This window comes from Girardinichthys multiradiatus, chromosome 2, assembly GCF_021462225.1.
Source record: "Girardinichthys multiradiatus isolate DD_20200921_A chromosome 2, DD_fGirMul_XY1, whole genome shotgun sequence".
In the NCBI taxonomy this organism is placed as follows: domain Eukaryota; kingdom Metazoa; phylum Chordata; class Actinopteri; order Cyprinodontiformes; family Goodeidae; genus Girardinichthys; species Girardinichthys multiradiatus.
In genome coordinates this window covers 32515668-32534888 of record NC_061795.1, presented here as the reverse complement: position 1 = coordinate 32534888, position 19221 = coordinate 32515668, and the positions used below count along the sequence as shown (strand labels likewise).

General features: G+C 42.5%; 1 protein-coding gene across 7 annotated transcripts in view; it reads left to right on the top strand.

The window, feature by feature from the left end:
* The window catches only part of LOC124859245 (genetic suppressor element 1-like), a 54042-nt gene that overhangs the window by 27170 nt on the left and 7651 nt on the right, over window positions 1-19221 (top strand). For 5 of the 7 annotated variants that reach the window (XM_047351915.1, XM_047351933.1, XM_047351971.1 and 2 more), the window contains 10 exons: window positions 3986-4165; window positions 5450-5649; window positions 11738-11904; window positions 11984-12187; window positions 13256-13414; window positions 14121-14389; window positions 15992-16304; window positions 16387-16961; window positions 17079-17191; window positions 17489-17768. In XM_047351915.1, coding sequence (XP_047207871.1) covers window positions 3986-4165; window positions 5450-5649; window positions 11738-11904; window positions 11984-12187; window positions 13256-13414; window positions 14121-14389; window positions 15992-16304; window positions 16387-16961; window positions 17079-17191; window positions 17489-17768 — 2460 coding nt within the window. Of the gene's footprint in view, window positions 1-2158; window positions 2463-3985; window positions 4166-5449; window positions 5650-11737; window positions 11905-11983; window positions 12188-13255; window positions 13415-14120; window positions 14390-15991; window positions 16305-16386; window positions 16962-17078; window positions 17192-17488; window positions 17769-19221 lie in introns of those variants that run through there. The other 2 variants (XM_047351951.1, XM_047351925.1) reach the window with 2 other exon arrangements.

Genomic DNA, 19221 nt, shown 5'->3' with positions numbered 1-19221 from the left:
TGGACCATATCCTCCTTCTGTTTTGATGAAGAATTGATAGTTTTTGACTCAGAAGTTGAAACTCATATTTTGGAATGACGTCATACCTACCCTAACCAAGTTCAAGTTGCCAGTTGGAAAAACGGTGGGATTTCATAGCTGCTGTACTAATATAGTGACCAGACTGACTACTTATTATAAAACTATCCTAACAGACATTGTGCAGTACTTTCTTTGTGAGTGTTTTAATGTCATATAAACTTTACTAGTGCTAATAAACTGTTTATTACTTCAACTATTGGAGAAGGAGGTTCAAGTAATATTTTTCCCATCTTGGAACTTCAAAAAGTCCTACAATAATTACTATTCAGTCCCCTCTCCAGAGTAACATGTATGTTTTTCGCCTCCCAATTTGGCGATCTTCAACAACTCTTTCCAAAGTGGACATTTTTTGTTGTGTATTTATGTGGACTGGTTATTCAGAGTTTGTTAAAAAAGATACATAGAGGCCTTCTTCATTCATAACTAATGTTGCTTTCTGTGCAACAAATTACAACAATGGAGCCATTTGTATGGTGTTTTTATTCCCTTCATGTGTGTCTTGCTTGGTCCTGACTCCACTAAACTTCAAATGTATTTTTATGAGATATATAACTGAGAGGAAAAGGTTCATAGTGTCAAAGAAAGCTACAAGTGTTTTTGAAGAACCTTTTTAAATATTTAGTTGCACTGCTTTATAGTGCATGCTCTTAATAGTCAGTAGTCACATTTCCGAGTTCCCAGTCCCAAATACAACAAAAAACAGCTTAAGGGTGGACTTCTGACTGCAAGAATTGGAGGTCGCCAAGGAAACCTGAGTTCGGTGTCCAATATGGCAACCTTGCATATAAAATCCAACATTTACAGGTATAAATGATTTATTAGCATTTCTGGTGGCTTGCATCTGATTAAACCAGTGGCACTAACAGCACCTTACAACCTCTATTTGTGAACATGTTCCTTTAATGTTTGAATGCATAAAATAGAACCAGACATATTGTTATTGTCTTGTATTGCAACTAGTAGTTGGCGCCAAAATAATTAGCCTGGTCCTACTTGTTTTCTGACTTGTATTTAGAGTGTTGGCCACTTAGGGGAGATGTCATTCCCAGTACAATTCTGAAACAAATGAAAGGTAGCATTATTCTAGCTCAAGGTCTTCTTCTTTTAAACTTTCAGGTTGGTAATGTTGCCACCTACTGGCATGGAGTGGGTATTACAGCATTTGCACTGGAATTACAAAGACTGTGTGAATTCATGTGTTTTGTTAAAGGTGTCCTGATGCAACACGTTTTGTGTGTTAGAACTAGGCCCAGTCCGGTTACCGACATTAAGGTATGTAGGTTAAGGTTTGCTCTAGACAGTTATTGTTTCAAAACTGCTTACATTTTGTGTCATTGCATTTGTGCCTAAAGCCCTTCAAATGAGCTTTTCTCTGGCTGTAAACACCATGCAGTAATGAGGTGCTGCCTCTTCCCTATCTGCTGCTTCACACTGCTGGGCAGCTGGTTGAAAGGCTGCTACACTGTAATTACAAAAAAACTTAATTTATTTTTTGTTTATTCTGTATTTTTGCTTGTGTCTAATTTTTTCTTCTTTTTATTATTATTATCTCTTTTTTAGGGTTGTATGAAGTTAATAGAAAATTATTTTGAGAGCCAGATTTTTCTCCCAAATTTTATATTTTCAGATTTATGTGTTTAATATTGCAACCACATCTATTAAACTCTAAAATAAAAAAAATTATAATGATGAATTTAGTTGGAAATAATTTTGCAGGGCCTAAAATTTAAAGGAGATTCCAGTAAATATGTGTCTTTGCACCAGGGCTGTTGACTGTTTCACCTCCTCTCTCTCTTTATCTTGCTCTTGCCCTCTCCTACTGTGGGGGTCAGTGGTCAGAGTTGAGGGGTGAAAGGTTTCTGTAAACCCCCTCTGTATACTCACCCCAGATCCCCACCAAACTCCCCCCTCTAGAGTCCCAAAGCAGATAGCTGACTAAAACAGAGAGACAGAGTGATGGATGGAGGGTTAACACTACCACACACACACTGCTCAAATCACACTCCCTCCCTCTCCGTCATCACCCTCCACCTCCTCATTCTACTCATCCTTTCTCCGCCCCCCAAGCCACCACCAATGCCGCTGCCACTCTACCCCCCTTGAAGTGGGAGCCAAAAGGAAGGAAGGCTAAAGAAGGACGAAAGAAAGCATAAACATCAGTTTGAGAAGAGAAAATGGAAAGCTATGTAAACTCTCAGAAAAGCAAGAAATTGAAGGTTGGATGGAGTGGATGGGGTGAGAGATTGAGAGGGGGGGGAGGTTAGATAGAAAAGGAGTCACGTGACTACGTAGCAGCTGCAAGGCTGAGGGGGGGAGAGTGAAAGAGTCTCATACAGGAGCAGAAAGACGACGAGCAGGAGATCAGTGAGCGGCAGGCAGGGGTGAGTGTTTGCATATCTGAATTATGTGCATGTGCACACTTTTAGTGCGAGCGCTCATGAAAAATGACTAGAACATCAGAGGAAGCAGTCTGTGAGGAAAAGATTGTTTTAAAAAGGAGCAGGACAGAGAGAGGAGATCATTTGTGCTGGCTTTTGTTGAACAAGCTCAAGTATGCTGAGATAAACATGAAAGAGGAGCAGAGGAGACAAAGGAGGAAAACAGTGAGAGTGTGAAGAGGAGAGGAGAGGAGGGAGGAAGAGAAGGAGTCGTTAGAAAGTGTCTTATCATCTCTCCCTTGACTGCTAGGCTCAGCAGAGACAGAGATGCACACACACACATACACAGCTTATCAGCATCTGAGCTTTTACTCTCTTTGCCTCTTCCTCTTTTGTTTTTTAACATGTCATTACCTAGAGAAGAAACAGATAGGTTACAGAGCTGATCATTTAAGTTAAGTAATAAGAAAGCATACATCATTACTAAAATACATCCAGATTATTTTGTTAAAATCTCTGGTTTCTTCTCCACTTTATGTCCACTTTGTTTAGGATTTTACGTCTTGCTCCATTTATTGGTTTCCAGTGTGTGATTTGCTCATGTGTGTCACATGGTAGAGTCCAGGATCCATCTAGGTGTCCGTAAATGTAAAAGTCTCTGGTACTTTGAGGCCCTGACACCTGCCTTTCTTCCACACTCACCAACATTGTCAGTGGGATTGAGCAGAGCACTCAATAATCATGTTCAGTGTGCACATATGAATATTTCATGAGTGTTTTTGCTGCTTTTGCTCTTTGTTTGTGCTTCTTGTAGTTTTCTGTGTGTGCGCATATCCTTTTAAGGTGTTTGTGTGTTTGTAATGAGGTCATGGTTGAAGCCAGAAGAGGGGCGGGGTGGGTGGTGTTGTGGGGGAGTAATTCCAGCTGTAATTAACATATTAGTGGGTCAGTGTGGGGATAGCTGAAGAAGACAAGGGTAGCTCTGACCATGCTGGCCCCTCGCTGCGCCCAGTGTCCGGTGGATCGATGTCGTGTTAGTTATGTGTTTGTGTCTGTGGAGGTTTGCCTGTGTGTTGTGTCAGGGTGTAAAACTGCAGTCATATTTAATAAGGCTCGCGTGTGGACGCTCCTGGGTCTTAAGATGTGTTGGCTGGCTCCCTTGAGGAAACGGGCATGTGTGCGCTCATGTGTGTGATTTGCTATTAGGGTCAGTGCTCTATTTGACACAGCTCTACTCCCTCCACTCTATCTATGCTGGAGCTGCACTCACTATTATGATTACAGACAATAAAACACACACACACACACACACACACACACACACACACTTGTACACACTTGTCAGCTGCAGTTAAAGTCATTCAGTTTAAACAAAACACCAGCTCGGATCAGAAAAAAAATTATGTTGTGAACAAAAATCCTACAAATCTAGTCCCAAGCTGACAGAGGGATCACATGTCTGTGATGACTACCGTTGTCAGTAGTTTACGGTCTATTAAAACTCCTTGTCTCTTTCTGTTCCTCAGGTATGAACCATGAGTCCAATAAATCGCCATCATTAGGAATGATCTCCGCAGCAACTCGCACCACGGCCACAGTCAGTCCCCTTAGCCCACTAACCAATGGGAACGCAGCTGCCCAGTCTGCAAACTCCGGATTTGCTGCCGCCCTACGTAAACTGGCCAAGCAGGCCGAAGATCCCAGAGGTGAGAGGTGTTCTGGTCACCCAATAAGACAGAGCTGGGGCAAACTGGAAGAGGCTCTAAGCAGAATTTAATCTGGGCCTCAATTCCAGTTATCCTCTACTAAAGCAGCACTAATGTTGTTTTGTTGCCCATTTGATTTACATGGTTTGACCTGCTGATTGATTCCAATTTCTCTTTAAAAACTATAATATAATATTCTCAGTAAAACCCTGTTGCTGAGTTGAAAATTGACAGATAGTTATTGAGATTTTAATGTGCAGAGACAGAGTGCATTAAAAACTTTAGTAACTACCGGCATAAAATTATGAAATGACATCTAGGATCCTAGTTTCCTTCTGTATGTACACAAGTACAATTGTCAGTTCTTTAAGTGAATAAAATACCAAGCTTTTAAACGTAAAAGAATTGTATTTAATCTTTTAGAAACCTTCAGAGTACATTTAAAAGAAGGATAATTCTGGATACAATATTGTATGTTTTGAAAACTTTTTCTGTTTGAAGTGAAGCACTCTTGGCAGCCCCTCGCTGGCCAGTGGCTGGCCCTACTAGCAGCTTTGTTTGCTTATATCATGAGCCGGCTATGGTGCAATTGCATGCATAACCCAACTAGCCACCTGTATTTTACATTGTACACGTTAAGATGTAGCAGATGGTGAGATTGGAAGGACTTTTTCTTTTTGCTTATAGTTGCAAAGTTAGCATAGCTTAGGATAAGAAGGGTTTGAATTTTTTTACAAATCATTTCCTGCAAAGCAAAGAAGGGTAATCGTGTTTTAACAAATGATAACGACTGAGTAATGTTTATGAGTGTGGTATGGTAATATGAATTATTTTATCGTTTATGTGTCTGTGCTCTTTCAGCTCACTCACGTCCTGATGAAGGTGTTGAAGAAGAGCTGACCTACTCTGACCTCTCCCACTCTGTCTTTTCCTTTATTCATTTCCATTAATCTTCTCATTATGACAATCTAATTACAGCCAATTATAGGAAGTCAGTGCTGAACTTCCTCTCCATCTTCCGTCTCCCTTTAACTCTGAGCATTTGTGTGTGTGTGTGATATTACATGAATGCCAGTGACTGTTATACTCTCTCTTTATCACATTTAACACCTTCCTTCACAGTGTCACAGCCCAGTCTTTTACAAAACATTTTTTCATGTTTAGGCCTTTTCTTCCTCATATATATCCTTCATGTTAGACACACATGTCATCTCACACACACAAATGTATTTATTTTTAATTCTGAAATGATTTGATTCTGATCCATCTCTCTCTGCCTCTCAGTTTCTGCCTTCAGCGGTGAATCGTCTCCAGTGTCTTCACCAGGCACCAGCCATCCCTCGCCGGTCGCAACCCCTAAGCGGGGCTCATTAGGGCCCCTCTTGGGCCAGAGCAGGGGCAACAGTCTGCCAAACAACCCTCCCGTTGTCACAATTGCCCCCACCAAGACCAGCAACGGCCAGTGGAGGGCTGACGGCCGTCAGGTAAGAGATGCTGTTCCTCGGATGTCTGCTGGTGTTGTAGAAGAGTCTGAGATGAGACACCTGCTTTTATCCGTTGTACTTTTAGTTTCTTCTCTCAGAACAGATGAGTGGTCTGCCTCTCTGCATCATTTCATCCTCCATTAAAGAAACTCCCTGAGTTGAAAACAGCCATCCTACCACTTTCTTCCTCATTTGTCAATTCTTTTCTCACTCTGTTTTGTCTCGCTATTTCATTTTGATGCTTTAATGCTTTATTGCCACTTCATACCACCTTCTCCTCTCACTAATCAGTCCGTGTCTTCTTCAGGAACACACGAGGGCTTTGTAAAGAAACATACAATGCTGCAGACCACAGCACCTATTGTGCTCTGCTTCCTGCGGAGTTTGTGTGTGTATGCATGCTTATGTGTGTGTGTGTGTGTGTGTGTGTGTGGACGTGTACTTGACCCTTCCCCACAAAAGACTCAGTGCATGAAGAGGGGTCTGTGTGTGTGAGTGTATTTAAGCTGGTGCAGGGAACCAGGCCCCCCTCACACAATGTCGAGGTCAGCCCCCACAGTAGCCGCTTCCCCCTGGATCAGAGCAGCCTTTTTCCCCCCTCTACAAAGAGCACTCTGTGGCTTTGCCTGCCTGGGGCTCCCTTTCAGAATTTCAGAGAGAGAAGGAAAGAGGGAGGCAGCAAAACAGAGAGTAGGAGGTTGAGAAAGAAGGGGAGGGGAAGAAGAATGAGCTACTTTGCTGCTCGCATGCAAAACCATCTAAAGAAACAGATTGTGTTAGTTGTTTTGGCTTATTACGAAGGCCGCCAGTCGTCTCTGAGATCAGACGTTTATTGCTGCTGTCCACACTAGCATATCTCTGTTTGTCCTGTAGCATATACAACCTTCTCTAGATGTGACATTTAACCCATTTGGGTTTCCCAGGTCATGCACAGAATGTTACCTCCTGAATTCCAGTTTGAAGAAACACTGTATGCGTGTAAACCTGCAGACCTTGGACGTTTGGATAAACAAAAACAAATCTACCTACTTGTACAAATAAAATTACCTTGAAAATTGAATCTTGCACACAGACTTCCTTTCTGAGATATCTTGATAGATTAAATCATTTGATAAGTTTAATTATTCGTTTGAATCTGTTCCTTGAATGATTTCTTTCCTTCTTATGCATGACTATTTTTACTTAGATGGTTTTCATGTTTGAATGTACACTGCTCAAAAAATAAAGGGAACACTCAAATAACATCCTAGATCTGAATGAATGAAATATTCTCATCGAATACCTTGTTCTGCACCAGGTTGAATATGCCGACAACAAAATCACACAAAAATCATCAATGGAAATCAAATTTATTAACCAATGGAGGCCTGGATTTGGAGTCACACACAAAATTAAAGTTGAAAAACACACTCCAGGCTGATCCAACTTTAATGTAATGTCCTTAAAACAAGTCAAAATGAGGCTCAGTATTGTGTGTGACCTCCACGTGTCTGTATGATCTCCCTACAACACCTGGACATGCTCCTGATGAGACGGCGGATGGTCTCCTGAGGGATCTCCTCCCAGATCTGGACTAAAGCATCCACCAACTCCTGGACAGTCTGTGGTGCAACGTGACGTTGGTGGATGGAGCGAGACATGATGTCCCAGATGTGCTCAATCGGATTCAGGTCTGGGTAACGGGCGGGCCAGTCCATAGCTTCAATGTCTTCATCTTCCAGGAACGGCTGACACACTCCAGCCACATGAAGTCTAGCATTGTCCTGCATTAGGAGGAACCCAGGGCCAACAGCACCAGCATATGATCTCACAAGGGGTCTGAGGATCTCATCTCGGTACCTAATGGCAGTCAGGCTACCTCTGGTGAGCACATGGAGGGCCATGCGACACTCCAAAAAAATGCCTTCCCACACCATTACTAACCCACTGCCAAACCGGTCATGCTGAAGGATGTTGCAGGCAGCAGATCGCTCTCCACGGTGTCTCCAGACTCTGTCACGTCTGTCACATGTGTTCAGTGTGAACCTGCTTTCATCTGTGAAGAGCACAGGGCGCCATTGGTGAATTTGTCAATCCTGGTGTTCTCTGGCAAATGCCAAGCGTCCTGCACGGTGTTGGGCTGTGAGCATTACCCCCATTTGTGGATGTCGGGCCCTCATACCATCCTCATGGAGTTGGTTTCTAACCGTTTGTGCAGACACATGCACATTTGTGGCCTGCTGGAGGTCATTTTGCAGGGCTCTGGCAGTTCTCCTCCTGTTCCTTCTTGCACAAAGGCGGAGGTAGTGGTCCTGCTGCTGGGTTGTTGCCCTCCTACGGCCTCCTCCACGTCTCCTGGTGTACTGGCCTGTCTCCTGGTAGCACCTCCAGGCTCTGGGCATTACACTGACAGTCACAGCAAACCTTCTTGCCAAAGCTCGCATTGATGTGCCATCCTGGATGAGCTGCACTACCTGAGCCACTTGTGTGGGTTGTAGAGTCCGTCCCATGCTACCACGAGTGTGAAAGCACCACCAACATTCAAAAGTGACCAAAACATCAGCCAGAAAGCATAGATACTGAGAAGTGGTCTGTGGTCCCCACCTGCAGAACCACTCCTTTACTGAGTGTGTTTTGCTAATCACCAAAGATTTCCCCCTGTTGTCTATTCTATTTGAACAACAGCTGTGAAATTGATTGTCAATCAGTGTTGCTTCCTAAGTGGACAGTTTGATTTCACAGAAGTTTGATTTACTTAGAGTTATATTGTGTTGTTTAAATGTTCCCTTTATTTTTTTGAGCAGTGTATTTTTGTGCTTATCAATCTTGGACAATTTTCTTGTGGTGAGAAAAATATCTCCTTTTTAAAGGTTAGTGAAGGGTTTGTCACTCAAGGATTAATATAATGTTTTTACTCATCATCCCCGGTCATGTTTCCCTCTGACTGGCAGTGACCAGAAACCTCTCTATGACTAGAATCTCCTGAGCGTGTGAGACACCTTGTCTGGCTGGGAATCTAATGACTCATCTGGGAGTACGAAATTTTGATCCAACCAAGCCAGTTGTATCACAATTGGATTGATTACCAAGGCAAAAATAAGACTGTTTTGGAAAAACCGTTTGCTTTGTTTTTGTCGAGATCACTTGCTTGTCTGCCAGCAAATTTCCTTTTATTCTTCCTCTGTTACTGTGAGACTATGCCTGTCATGAGTTTCCTATTATGGAGACTAACTGTTGACCCAGTGCGATCTGGATACTTTTGGTTTTCCTGATGCCTGCAATGAAAGCAGGCAAGGCGTGAGTGACATGTCTGATTGGATGCTAGGAGGAAAAAAGCCCGTCTGATGAAGTCTGAATAACCAGTAGAGCTTAACTGGTTGAGCAATGATTTCTGAATATTCAGGTAATTTATTTCTTATATTCCTCAGTAAATATGTGTATATACATATTTGATTTTATTAGTTGCTTATGGTGGTTTTCTCACATTCTTCAGCTGACATGCACATTATATCTGATTTGAATATAAATTGTAGGACTATGAAATATAAAGAAAGCTCTTTTTAAATGCGTGGTAGGAATTGTTTATGGGAAGGCAAAGACTCAGATTGATAATAGATTACAAGACTTACTCATTGATTAAATATTATCTGAAACTGATTAATTTTATAGCAGTATAATTTTTCACACAGCACAAAAGTTCACTTCTTCCCAGTCCCTCTTCTTTAACTTGATCCAGTGGAGATTGCAGGAAGATGTTTGAGAGATGGTTTCCATCTGCTTTCCATGAATGACATATCCAAAACTATTCAAAAATATTTAAAGCAGAGGTATTTCACTGCAAATCCTGTGTCGTAGAAAACAAGTAGCAGACCAGGCGCTGTGCAGATAGGTCATTTGCTTGTGGTTTGGCCACGATCAGCCCTCAACCGGTGTGGCAGGGTGCTGCTGTGGTAACAAGATATGACACGTTAGAGGACATGTTTGTCTCACACTCATTACCATGCTTAAAGTTCCCAGACTGTTTTATCTTTTAATGCACCCAAAATGTTTAATGTCCAAGAAGACCTTTCTTGTTTTGTTGTTTTAGTGAAAGAAATAAAGACATGGACACTGACTTGGAACTTTGTAATATCAGTTTATCTTGGTAGAGGAGAGGCAGCCTAGTGGTTAGAGCGGAGCACTTGCATTCTGGGAACGCTGCAAGTACCCTATTTCAAATCCCACAAACTGCCACTCTGGGTCCCTGAGCTTCCTGGGTGCTGTGCAGCCACCCACTGCTCCCTGAGGGATGGGTTAAATGCAGAAGACAAATTTTGCTGGAATCTACAATTGCAATGACTAATAAAGATGATGATTATTATTTTCCAGTACAAAACTATAGATCTGTAAAAGACCTAAACCTGGGATGTAGAGATCAGTTTTTCAGTTACCTGTTTAAGTTTTTTTCAAATTACAGTACCTACAAAATAACGACAAAAGTATTTATACCCCTTAAACCTTTACACACCTTTCTGTCACATTCCAAACTACAATGCATTGTTTGTGATAAAACAACACAAAAGTAGTATATAACTAAAGTAGAAGGAAAATGATATCTTCCTGGACACACCACTCCCAGAAGGAAACAAGGCGGTAGCGGCATCATGCTATGGGGACTCCTTTCATCAGCAGAGACATGGTAATTGGTCCGATCATCTTTAAGCAGAACAATGACCCCAAACATACAGTGAGAGCTGCAATGGTGTAGTTTATATCAAAGCATATCCATATGTTAGAATGCTCTAGTCAAAGTTCAGACCTAAATCCAGCTGATAATTTTTTGCAAGACTTGATTAGTAGCCCTGCACGGTGGCGCAGTTGGTAGCACTGTTGCCTTGCAGCAAGAAGGTCCTGGGTTCGATTCCCGGCCTGGGGTCTTTCTGCATGGAGTTTGCATGTTCTCCCCGTGCATGCGTGGGTTCTCACCGGGTACTCCGGCTTCCTCCCACAGTCCAAAGACATGCCTGTTAGGTTAATTGGTCACTCTAAATTGACCTTAGGTGTATGAATGAGTGTGTGCTTGGTTGTATGTGTGTTGCCCTACGATGGACTGGTGACCTGTCCAGGGTGTACCCTGCCTCTCGCCCATAGACTGCTGGAGATAGGCACCAGCTCCCCTGCGACCCACTATGGAATAAGCAGTAGAAAATGACTGGCTGACTTGATTAGTAATCACAGACACTCTCTATCCAATCTGACTGAGCTTGAGCTAGAAACCTGATAGATAGATAGATAGATAGACCAAAATATATGCTGCTGTGATTGCAATGAGAAAGGTCAAAAATTCTAAAGAGTATGAATACTTGAGCAAGGCAATGTCCCCCTTTTCAGATAATTATGGGGTCTTATTTCTTTATAAGCTTGATGATGAAAAACATTTTCGTCACGCTGTGTGCACTTTGCAGCCCAAACACAAACTGAGCCTCAGGAAGAAGGCATTTAACGTTAAATAACCTTTATAAAACAAGGCAAAAGATAAAGCAGAGGCAGTAATTGCACGGAACATAAATCCCAAAATGCAAAGTGGACAGTGACAGGGAAACATAATAAAATGAACCGTGGCATCATGACCAAACACACAAAACAGGGACAAAGACTGGATATATTGTAAAGGACAATGGGAATCGTGGCGGGAAAGATACTAAAAATGATCTAGAAACTAACTAAAAAAAGGAACTTCAAGAATAAAAGTAAAAAAGTTGGAAATCAATTCATCTTCAGCAAACAAAAATCATAGATTAAAAAACAGAACAAAAAAATTGCTGAATCCCGACACTGGTGTCCAAATCATCAGAGCAGATAGCTTGAGGATGGTGAGTAAAGAAAGATAGAGCAGTTGGGGAGATTTTAAGATCATCTTTCCACTTTGATTTTGACCCGTTGTGACTTATGAGACCCACTTCTCAGCTCCACTGAGTCCTCTGGGTGCAGCTCGGAGGTTTTTACTCAGCTTCTCAAACTGACTTTTTGTCCCTTTTTTCTCCTCACCTTAGATCCAACACAAACACATCCCCGTATCTAGTGAATACACACAGTAATCCCTTTCACACTTCCTCTGTGTCCTTGTCAGGTTGAGTCGAGTGTTCAGGGACTAAGTAGGAAGCGGGAAGGAGCTGAGAGCGCCCAGTTGCAGCAGGATAAGAGGACACCGCCTGTGGCCCCACCTCATTCGCTGGCTCAGTCCTTTGGCCGCACTCACAGCAGTATCATGCAAGACCCCCGCATACAAAGCATAAGGTAAACGCAGCCCACATATGTTACTAGATTGAAGGTATGTTAATTTCCCTACAGCATGCATTAAAAGCTTGTTCTGTAGTTTGCCAGGGCAGATGCATGCCGTGGTTCCCTCGGGTGCTGTTCCAGAAGAATACCTGAGAGCTCTCCGGCCCTTCACCACCGCGGATGATCTCAGACTAACCTCTCTGCCCCTGAGTCTCGACCCTGCTGTAGCCGCCCATGCAGCCGCTGCAGCTGCTTACTATCACCCTGCCTACATGCATCACCCTCTGTCTTTACAAAGGTAACTATAAACTTTGACATTTGAGGAAGATGTGCAATTATGGCATACATGAAGAAAAAAGTGAATAAGGGCCGACACTGTGTGGGGTGAAAAAAAACCTACACATCGCCCCAAACAAACCATCCCCACAGTGACCCATGGTGATGGTAGTATAATGGGCAAGGAAGGTGCCAAGGTTGATTAAAAGAATTGAATAGGGCTAAAAACTAGAAATATTTAATTAAAGACACCAAGTTTGTGAGACCCACACCTCCAAATTACACAATCATGAATCATCATACAGGTTTTCCATCTCTGACACATGATTAAAGTCTAATCAGTCACAACTGAATACAAACATTAATGAAATATCTTGTAAATCCTAATCGGGTTTCGAGGACAACCATGTCGTGGACAACTGTGAATCTTTTAAAATACTAACAATTAAAGAAAGTAAAGAAAACAACAAAACAGCCATTTAACACTATTGTTTAGATCATTTTGAAGCAACTGTGATTGAAGGATACTAAGTTTATCCAGATTTTGCAGATTTTTGTAAAAATCCAAACTCTAGCTTTTGGAACCACTGCTCTCATTAACTGATTTGTTTTAATAACAAATATTAATATGATTCACATTGACAGTTTGGATGATTTAGTCAAAATATTCAAAGAATGTTTGACCACTATGGAATAAGCGGTATAGAAGATAAATGAATGAATGTTTTAGTTTGTAATCTTTGCTAAAAACAAGCACTCTGAGATTTTCAGAGCCCCCTGAGGTGCTGCATTGCAAGCTGATCCACTTTCTGTAGTTCAAATCAAAGCACAGGCAACGGTTCACAGTTTGTCTGAAAACATAGTCTTGCCATTGAGTCCTAAAACTCTCAATTTAAATAAATAAAAGACATTTAGAAATACAGCTGCCTTCTATTTTAAAAACCATTACACACTCTAGAAGATCATCTAAATGGTGAACTGCATTTTGCCAAAAGGAGAGGCATCTTCTAACTATTCATCAATACATTTTAAAGGTCAGTGCCTGGGATTCTACACAGTGCACTAATGTTTCTTTTTTTATATATCTCAGCAGGATGGAGGAATCCTTTTGTCTTTCTGCATTGCGATCGCAGTTCTACTCTGTTCCTGCAGGAGGCGCCTTCCCTCCCCTTCACCCTTCGGCCCTGCAGTTGCACCTACCTGGAGGCCGCTACCCAGGAGAAATTAATCACACAGCTTTCTCTGAGAGGTAACACGTCTTTCTTCCTTTCTTGCTCTGGCTGCAGGGCTTTGTAATTTTTCTCTGCAGTGTAAGCACAGGTTGCTGAGTGTGTATGATATTTTTAGCACACACCCCACAGTGCCTCCTAAAAGCTCATCGCACATACACAGCCCTTCACACACACCATCTGTACTCCTATACAAATGCATATATACATCTGTGCATGCATAAAATCTCCTGCTGTCACACACAGAAATATGTTTTACTCCCTCTGTGCCATTTTCACTCTGTGAGCTTTGAGCTCATTTTCCAGTTTGACATTGTTTCCTTGCAGCATCATCCACAGGGGGAAAGTGTTTGTGTTTGAAATGGATGGTATTTATCGTCCCTGTAATAGCTCCTGCATATCTTGCAGTTTTTTTTGCTTGCTATTGATTGTTGCTAAATGCGTTCTCTTGTATGTTTGTTGTTTTTTTTGTCATATTCCTGTGGATACCTATTAAGTGTTCATCTGCTCTTGCTCAGTCATGCTGTGTATGGATTATTTTCCTTGTGGTAAATGGAAATTGCGCGTGCACATCCGTGGGGGTTTCAGCGGATGCTTTGTCACAAATGTTTGTGAGAGATTCACCAGTGTGTGGTTAATATCTGCCTCATGTCGGGTGTTGCATCTCTCACCTTCTCTTCTTGTGTATGTGATTTGTGTGTGTGTCATTGTCAACCTTCTTCACAGGCTGCAGATGGAGAACGAGCTCCGCCAGCGCGAGAGAGAGCAGGAGCGCGAGCGAGAGAAAGAAAGGGAGCGCGAGGCCAGTCTGGAGCGAGAGCGGGAGGAGGAGCGGGAGAGGGAGCTGGACAGACAGAAGGAGAGGCAGAGGGACAGACAGCAGCAGATGGTCCGGGCAGCCGAAAGTCACTACCTGGCTGACCTGCAGGCCCGGAGGGCGGCACCGCCGGAGGACAGGGCCAGACCTGGAGAGAGGCTGACTCCTACCAGGCTGGGTACATACACACCAACACACACCCCATACCTTGGCATTACATGATTAATTGGTCTACCATTTCAGTTGTATATAGGCTTTTGCATATTTTTTCTCCACTTCAACAAAAAATGTCATTAGAGAAAATCAAAACTTGTGCAGCCATTACCAAAGGGCATTATACGGGTCGATACAGAAAAACATTTTTGTGAACATGGAGACTTTTCTTATTGTACTGCTTATTTTCACTGAGCTAAGGCACATTATAACTTACAGTTATTCTCTAAATATATGGGTCAGTGGCTGATAATTGATCACAACAGACTTTGGTGAGTGGTTAAGGTTGCATCCAGAATGGTTTTCAAGGAGAGTGATTATCGATTTGAGATCATCAAACAAATTTTAGTAAATAAAATTAAATATTCATATAATTTTTATATAAAAACCTGTTTTCAAATAATGATTTCACTTTTGGGTAGCCAGTAAAAAAAATGTATCACAATGTGAAGTAATTGGTTGCTTCACTACAAGACCTGTAGAATCAAAGAATTTATTTTAACTGAACCAGTTGTACAGCACGAAGTAGGCTAAAGGATCGCCAAGAACAACATATCATGCCCCGATCAAAAGAAGTTGATAAACTACAGATGAAAAACATAGTTGTTGAGTTCTATCAGTTTGGAAAGAGTTAGCGAGCCATTTCTGAGGCTTTGGTACTCCAGCGAACCACAGCAAGAGCCATTATCCACAAATGGAGAAAACAACAGAGGGGAGCCTTCTCAAGAGTTAGAAGATCACTCCAAAAGCACATTAATGACTCATGCAGGAGGTCAAAAAAAAAAAAAAAGAACCCTGAACAACATGGAAAGCACTGCATGTTTTCTCAGTCCAGTCCAGATGGGGGGATATTTACGCCACTGCATCCAACGCTTTGCATTGCATTTAATGAAGCCTCCACTTTGTTATAATATCACTAGCAGCGGACTGTGGAATATATAATAGCAGGAAAATCCCTTGACTAGATATATTGCACCGGTAGGCTCCCATTACAGTACCAAACTAGAATTTACTGAGCTCATGGGATTGACACATTCTTTCAGACATTTTTGAAGAAGCAGCCTGCATGCCTAGCTGCTGGAATTTATACATCTGATGTCTTGGATGTGGTTGGCTTAATAATGTGGTTTTGATGAGTAAATGAATACTGGCAACGTCAGTCAGTCAGTCAGCTTCTACCGCTTCTTCCGTAGTGGGTCGTGGGGAGGCTGGTGCCTATCTCAAGCTGTCTATGGGCGGGAGGTGGGGTACACCCTGGACAGGTCGCCAGTCCATCGCAGGGCAACACAGACACACACAGGACAAACAACCACTCAAACTCTTGTTCACACCAAAGGGCAATTTAGAGAGACCAGTTAACCTAACAGTCATGTTTTTGGACTGTGGGAGGAAGCCAGAGTACCTGGAGAGAACCCACGCATGTACGGGGAGAACATGCAAACTCCATGCAAAAAGAGCCCTGGCCAGGAGTTGAACCCAGACCCTTCCTGCTGCATGGCAACAGTGCTACCATCTGCACCACCATGCAACCCTCATTTATAGATTCACCACTATCTTATTTTTCCAGATAAAACCAAAGACCCAGACCAGCTAAGTTTCCCAACACCAAAACCTGTACCCCTGCATCCTGGACTTTCCTCCTCCAGAGCATCTGTCCCACCGCCGGTGCCCAGCCTGCTGCCCGCTCACTTAGGGAAGCATCGTGCTGCTGCCTCTGGAGGGATCCATGAAGCTCTGGCAGCTGCCATGATGACTCAGAGGGCGAGCGAAGAAGTGTGGCTGGCACGGCAACAAGCACATGGACAGGACAGGGATTGTCCCCTGGAGGTGGGCCTCAGGTCTCCTGGGAAAGGTGTGGAAATGAGAAGAGACAGCCACAGGTGAAAATCTCACAGGAATTTGTCTCTGAAACTGGAATTGCACAGTTATCTAAATGTCTTTTTTCTTCTTGATACCAAACAGAATCAATTCAGTCTATCAGAACCCAGGAAGCAAAGACATACCCCTTGGAGCTCCACCGCCGCTCATCTCCCCTAAAGGTCCCTATCATCCCCCTGCTCCTCCAACAACACTTTGGAACCCAGCTTCCCTCGTGGATACACCCGCAGACTCCCGCAGAAAATTCAACCCTCCTACACCACCAACTCGACCACCACCAGGACTGACCCGGACCGACAGGCCTCTGATGAGCTGGGGAGAAGATGGAAGCAAGAAGACTTCCAAAAGCCCAGAGAGGTGTCCCCCTCTGAGAGGGACAGGTTTACAGGAGTCATGGAGCAGGACTGAGTCGGACCGAGCCCTCCACACCTTGTACCCCCGGCATCATGCCAATAATCACCACAAACCGTTTATGCCTCCATCTGCCCCGCCTGACCAGGGGTTTCAGTACCAGGCAGGCCCTCCGTCCCTGATCAGGGAGCGGCAGACGCAAGCGCCGGACAACATGTTGGTTTACGATGAGGTTCTCCAGCAGCACCGGCGGCTGCTTAGTAAGCTTGACCTGGAGGAGAAGAGAAGGAATGAGGCCAGAGAAGGAGGTGAGAGGTGCATGATGGCTGCTGGGAATCTGAATCGTGTCTATTATATGGCTCTTATGCCTGCTGTTTTTTTTAAAATAATGAATAATAACCTCTCTCTTGTTCTACTTTTACCAGGTTATTACTATGACCTAGATGAGTCATATGATGAGAGCGATGAGGAGGAGGTAAAAACCCATCTGAGGAGGGTGACAGAACAGCCCCCTCTCAAACTGGACATGTCCTCTGAGGTGTGTAAACATCGTAGATCTGGATTTTCTGGTTTCATGTTTTACAGTTCCTTGAAATGTATACCCCTCCATCCTTTTCACATTTTGTCAAGTTACAACTACAAACTTTAATGTATTTTTCTTTTACTGTTTTTTTTTTCTCACTAGTTTGTGTTTGTCTAAGATCCTTGTCTAAAATGTTAGATACACTGAGATTTGTGGTTGTCATATGATAAACTCTCAAAACGTTCAAGGTGTATGAATAGTTCTTCAAGGAAATGCACGTACATTTACCTGTTCATATTCCTCTTTTCAAAGAAACTGGATTTTTTGCGTTTGTGCGGTCTCACCACACTGACCCATCGTAAGGAAATTCTGACTGAGAAGAGGAGGAAGAGGAGGAGAATGATGAGAGAGCGAAGCCTCTCCCCACCAGCAGTTCAGAGCAAAAGAAAGATCTGTTCACTTTCAACACCCACAGCTTCTCTAACCACCCAGTATTCTGCTGAGCAGATGGACAGCACCCCTGAGCTGGAGGAGAAAAAAGACTTCCTCCTTATGTTCAACCTCAGCCATGTCAGCCCTCAGCAGAGGAAAGGTAATAACCTGTTTAGTAGCTGCACACACCCTATGCGAGACCCTGTAGTTGTTCTTATGATTCCTCTTGGAAAAACACATTTACTTTTTCTCAGTTTTTGTGTTTGTTCTGAAAGACGTAGGCAGGGTGAGAAGAAAATACATTTGGAAAGAATCAGAACATGAGCTTGTAGCAGGGTTTTCTACTTCTGCCAACAAAAGGCAACTTTAATTCACATCTTGATAACATATGGTGTCCTATAAACAGGTCATACTGGGGCCTGAGGAAAAACACGAGCATAGTGCCCTTCACTTCCCTTCTTTTGTCATTATTTTTCATACTTGACGAAGACTTGCTTGAGGCAAATTGTTCCTAATTGCTACCAGAACTTCTTGTCTGCAAAATAATATGCAAAGGTTTCAGCATATATATTAGATTTTTCTGATTGTTTGACTTTCCCATTAACAGATACCTGTCCTTAAAGCTACTTTAAAAATTATAAATTGTCATAATAGATTTTGTCAATTTACAAATGAATCCAACTATTTTTGAATGTTTGAATCTTAATGTTTACCTGGTTGTTGTACCATAGTCAAACAGTTATATCTCATAATACCTTTTAGACATTAATGCAAGCAGTTCTTCTTGTCAAAATGTCATTCTTACAGGTCCAAAGTGAAATTAAAACGGAAATTTATAAACAAAAATTGAACTGGAGATGCCCCTAGAAATTGGCTTTTCACCTGAATCGGCTCTGATCAGTGAAACTCAAAAATCAGTTTCTTTTTGAGTCCGTGAGTTCATTCGGGCTGTGAAAGGACGAGAGGGAGCCCGACTTTCAGCAGATACAGGAAGGTTGAACAGAGTACAGCTAAACTTGCTCTGTTTTATAATTTTGAGCTTTTAACATCTGTCCTTTACCGATCATGCACGATTTGGGAATGTTGGCAGCCTTTTAAAAATCTTAGGCTACGTTTGCACTGCAGGTCTTTATGCTCAATTCTGAATTTTTTCTCAAATACTATTTGTTTTATGCATGGTTGTTTAAACTACTTCAGTCGGAATGATTCATGACCCCAAAGTGACCTGCATATGCAGAGGGAGAATGTAGATGTCACACAGCAACACACTGTTCATCAACTCTTTGTTATTATTTATTGTTGAGCAATGGGGTCCAACAATATTATGACCACATCATAAGATGAATAAAGGTAAGGAAAAAGAGGGCACAGCTATTAATAATGACCTTTTGTGGAGAAGTTACTTCTACTTCTGTAAGTAAGTCGGATTAAATGCGACATGAGCTTTCTGACTGCGGATACGTTAGGGATACATATCCGATTAAGTACCACAATTAAAGGTGGCACAATACAGATTTTTCTGCAGGTGAAAAGATTAGATTTGGGCTGGATGTGCCTACAGTGTGAACATAGCCTTAGTTATGCTATGGATCCACATTTTCTCTGTCATACAC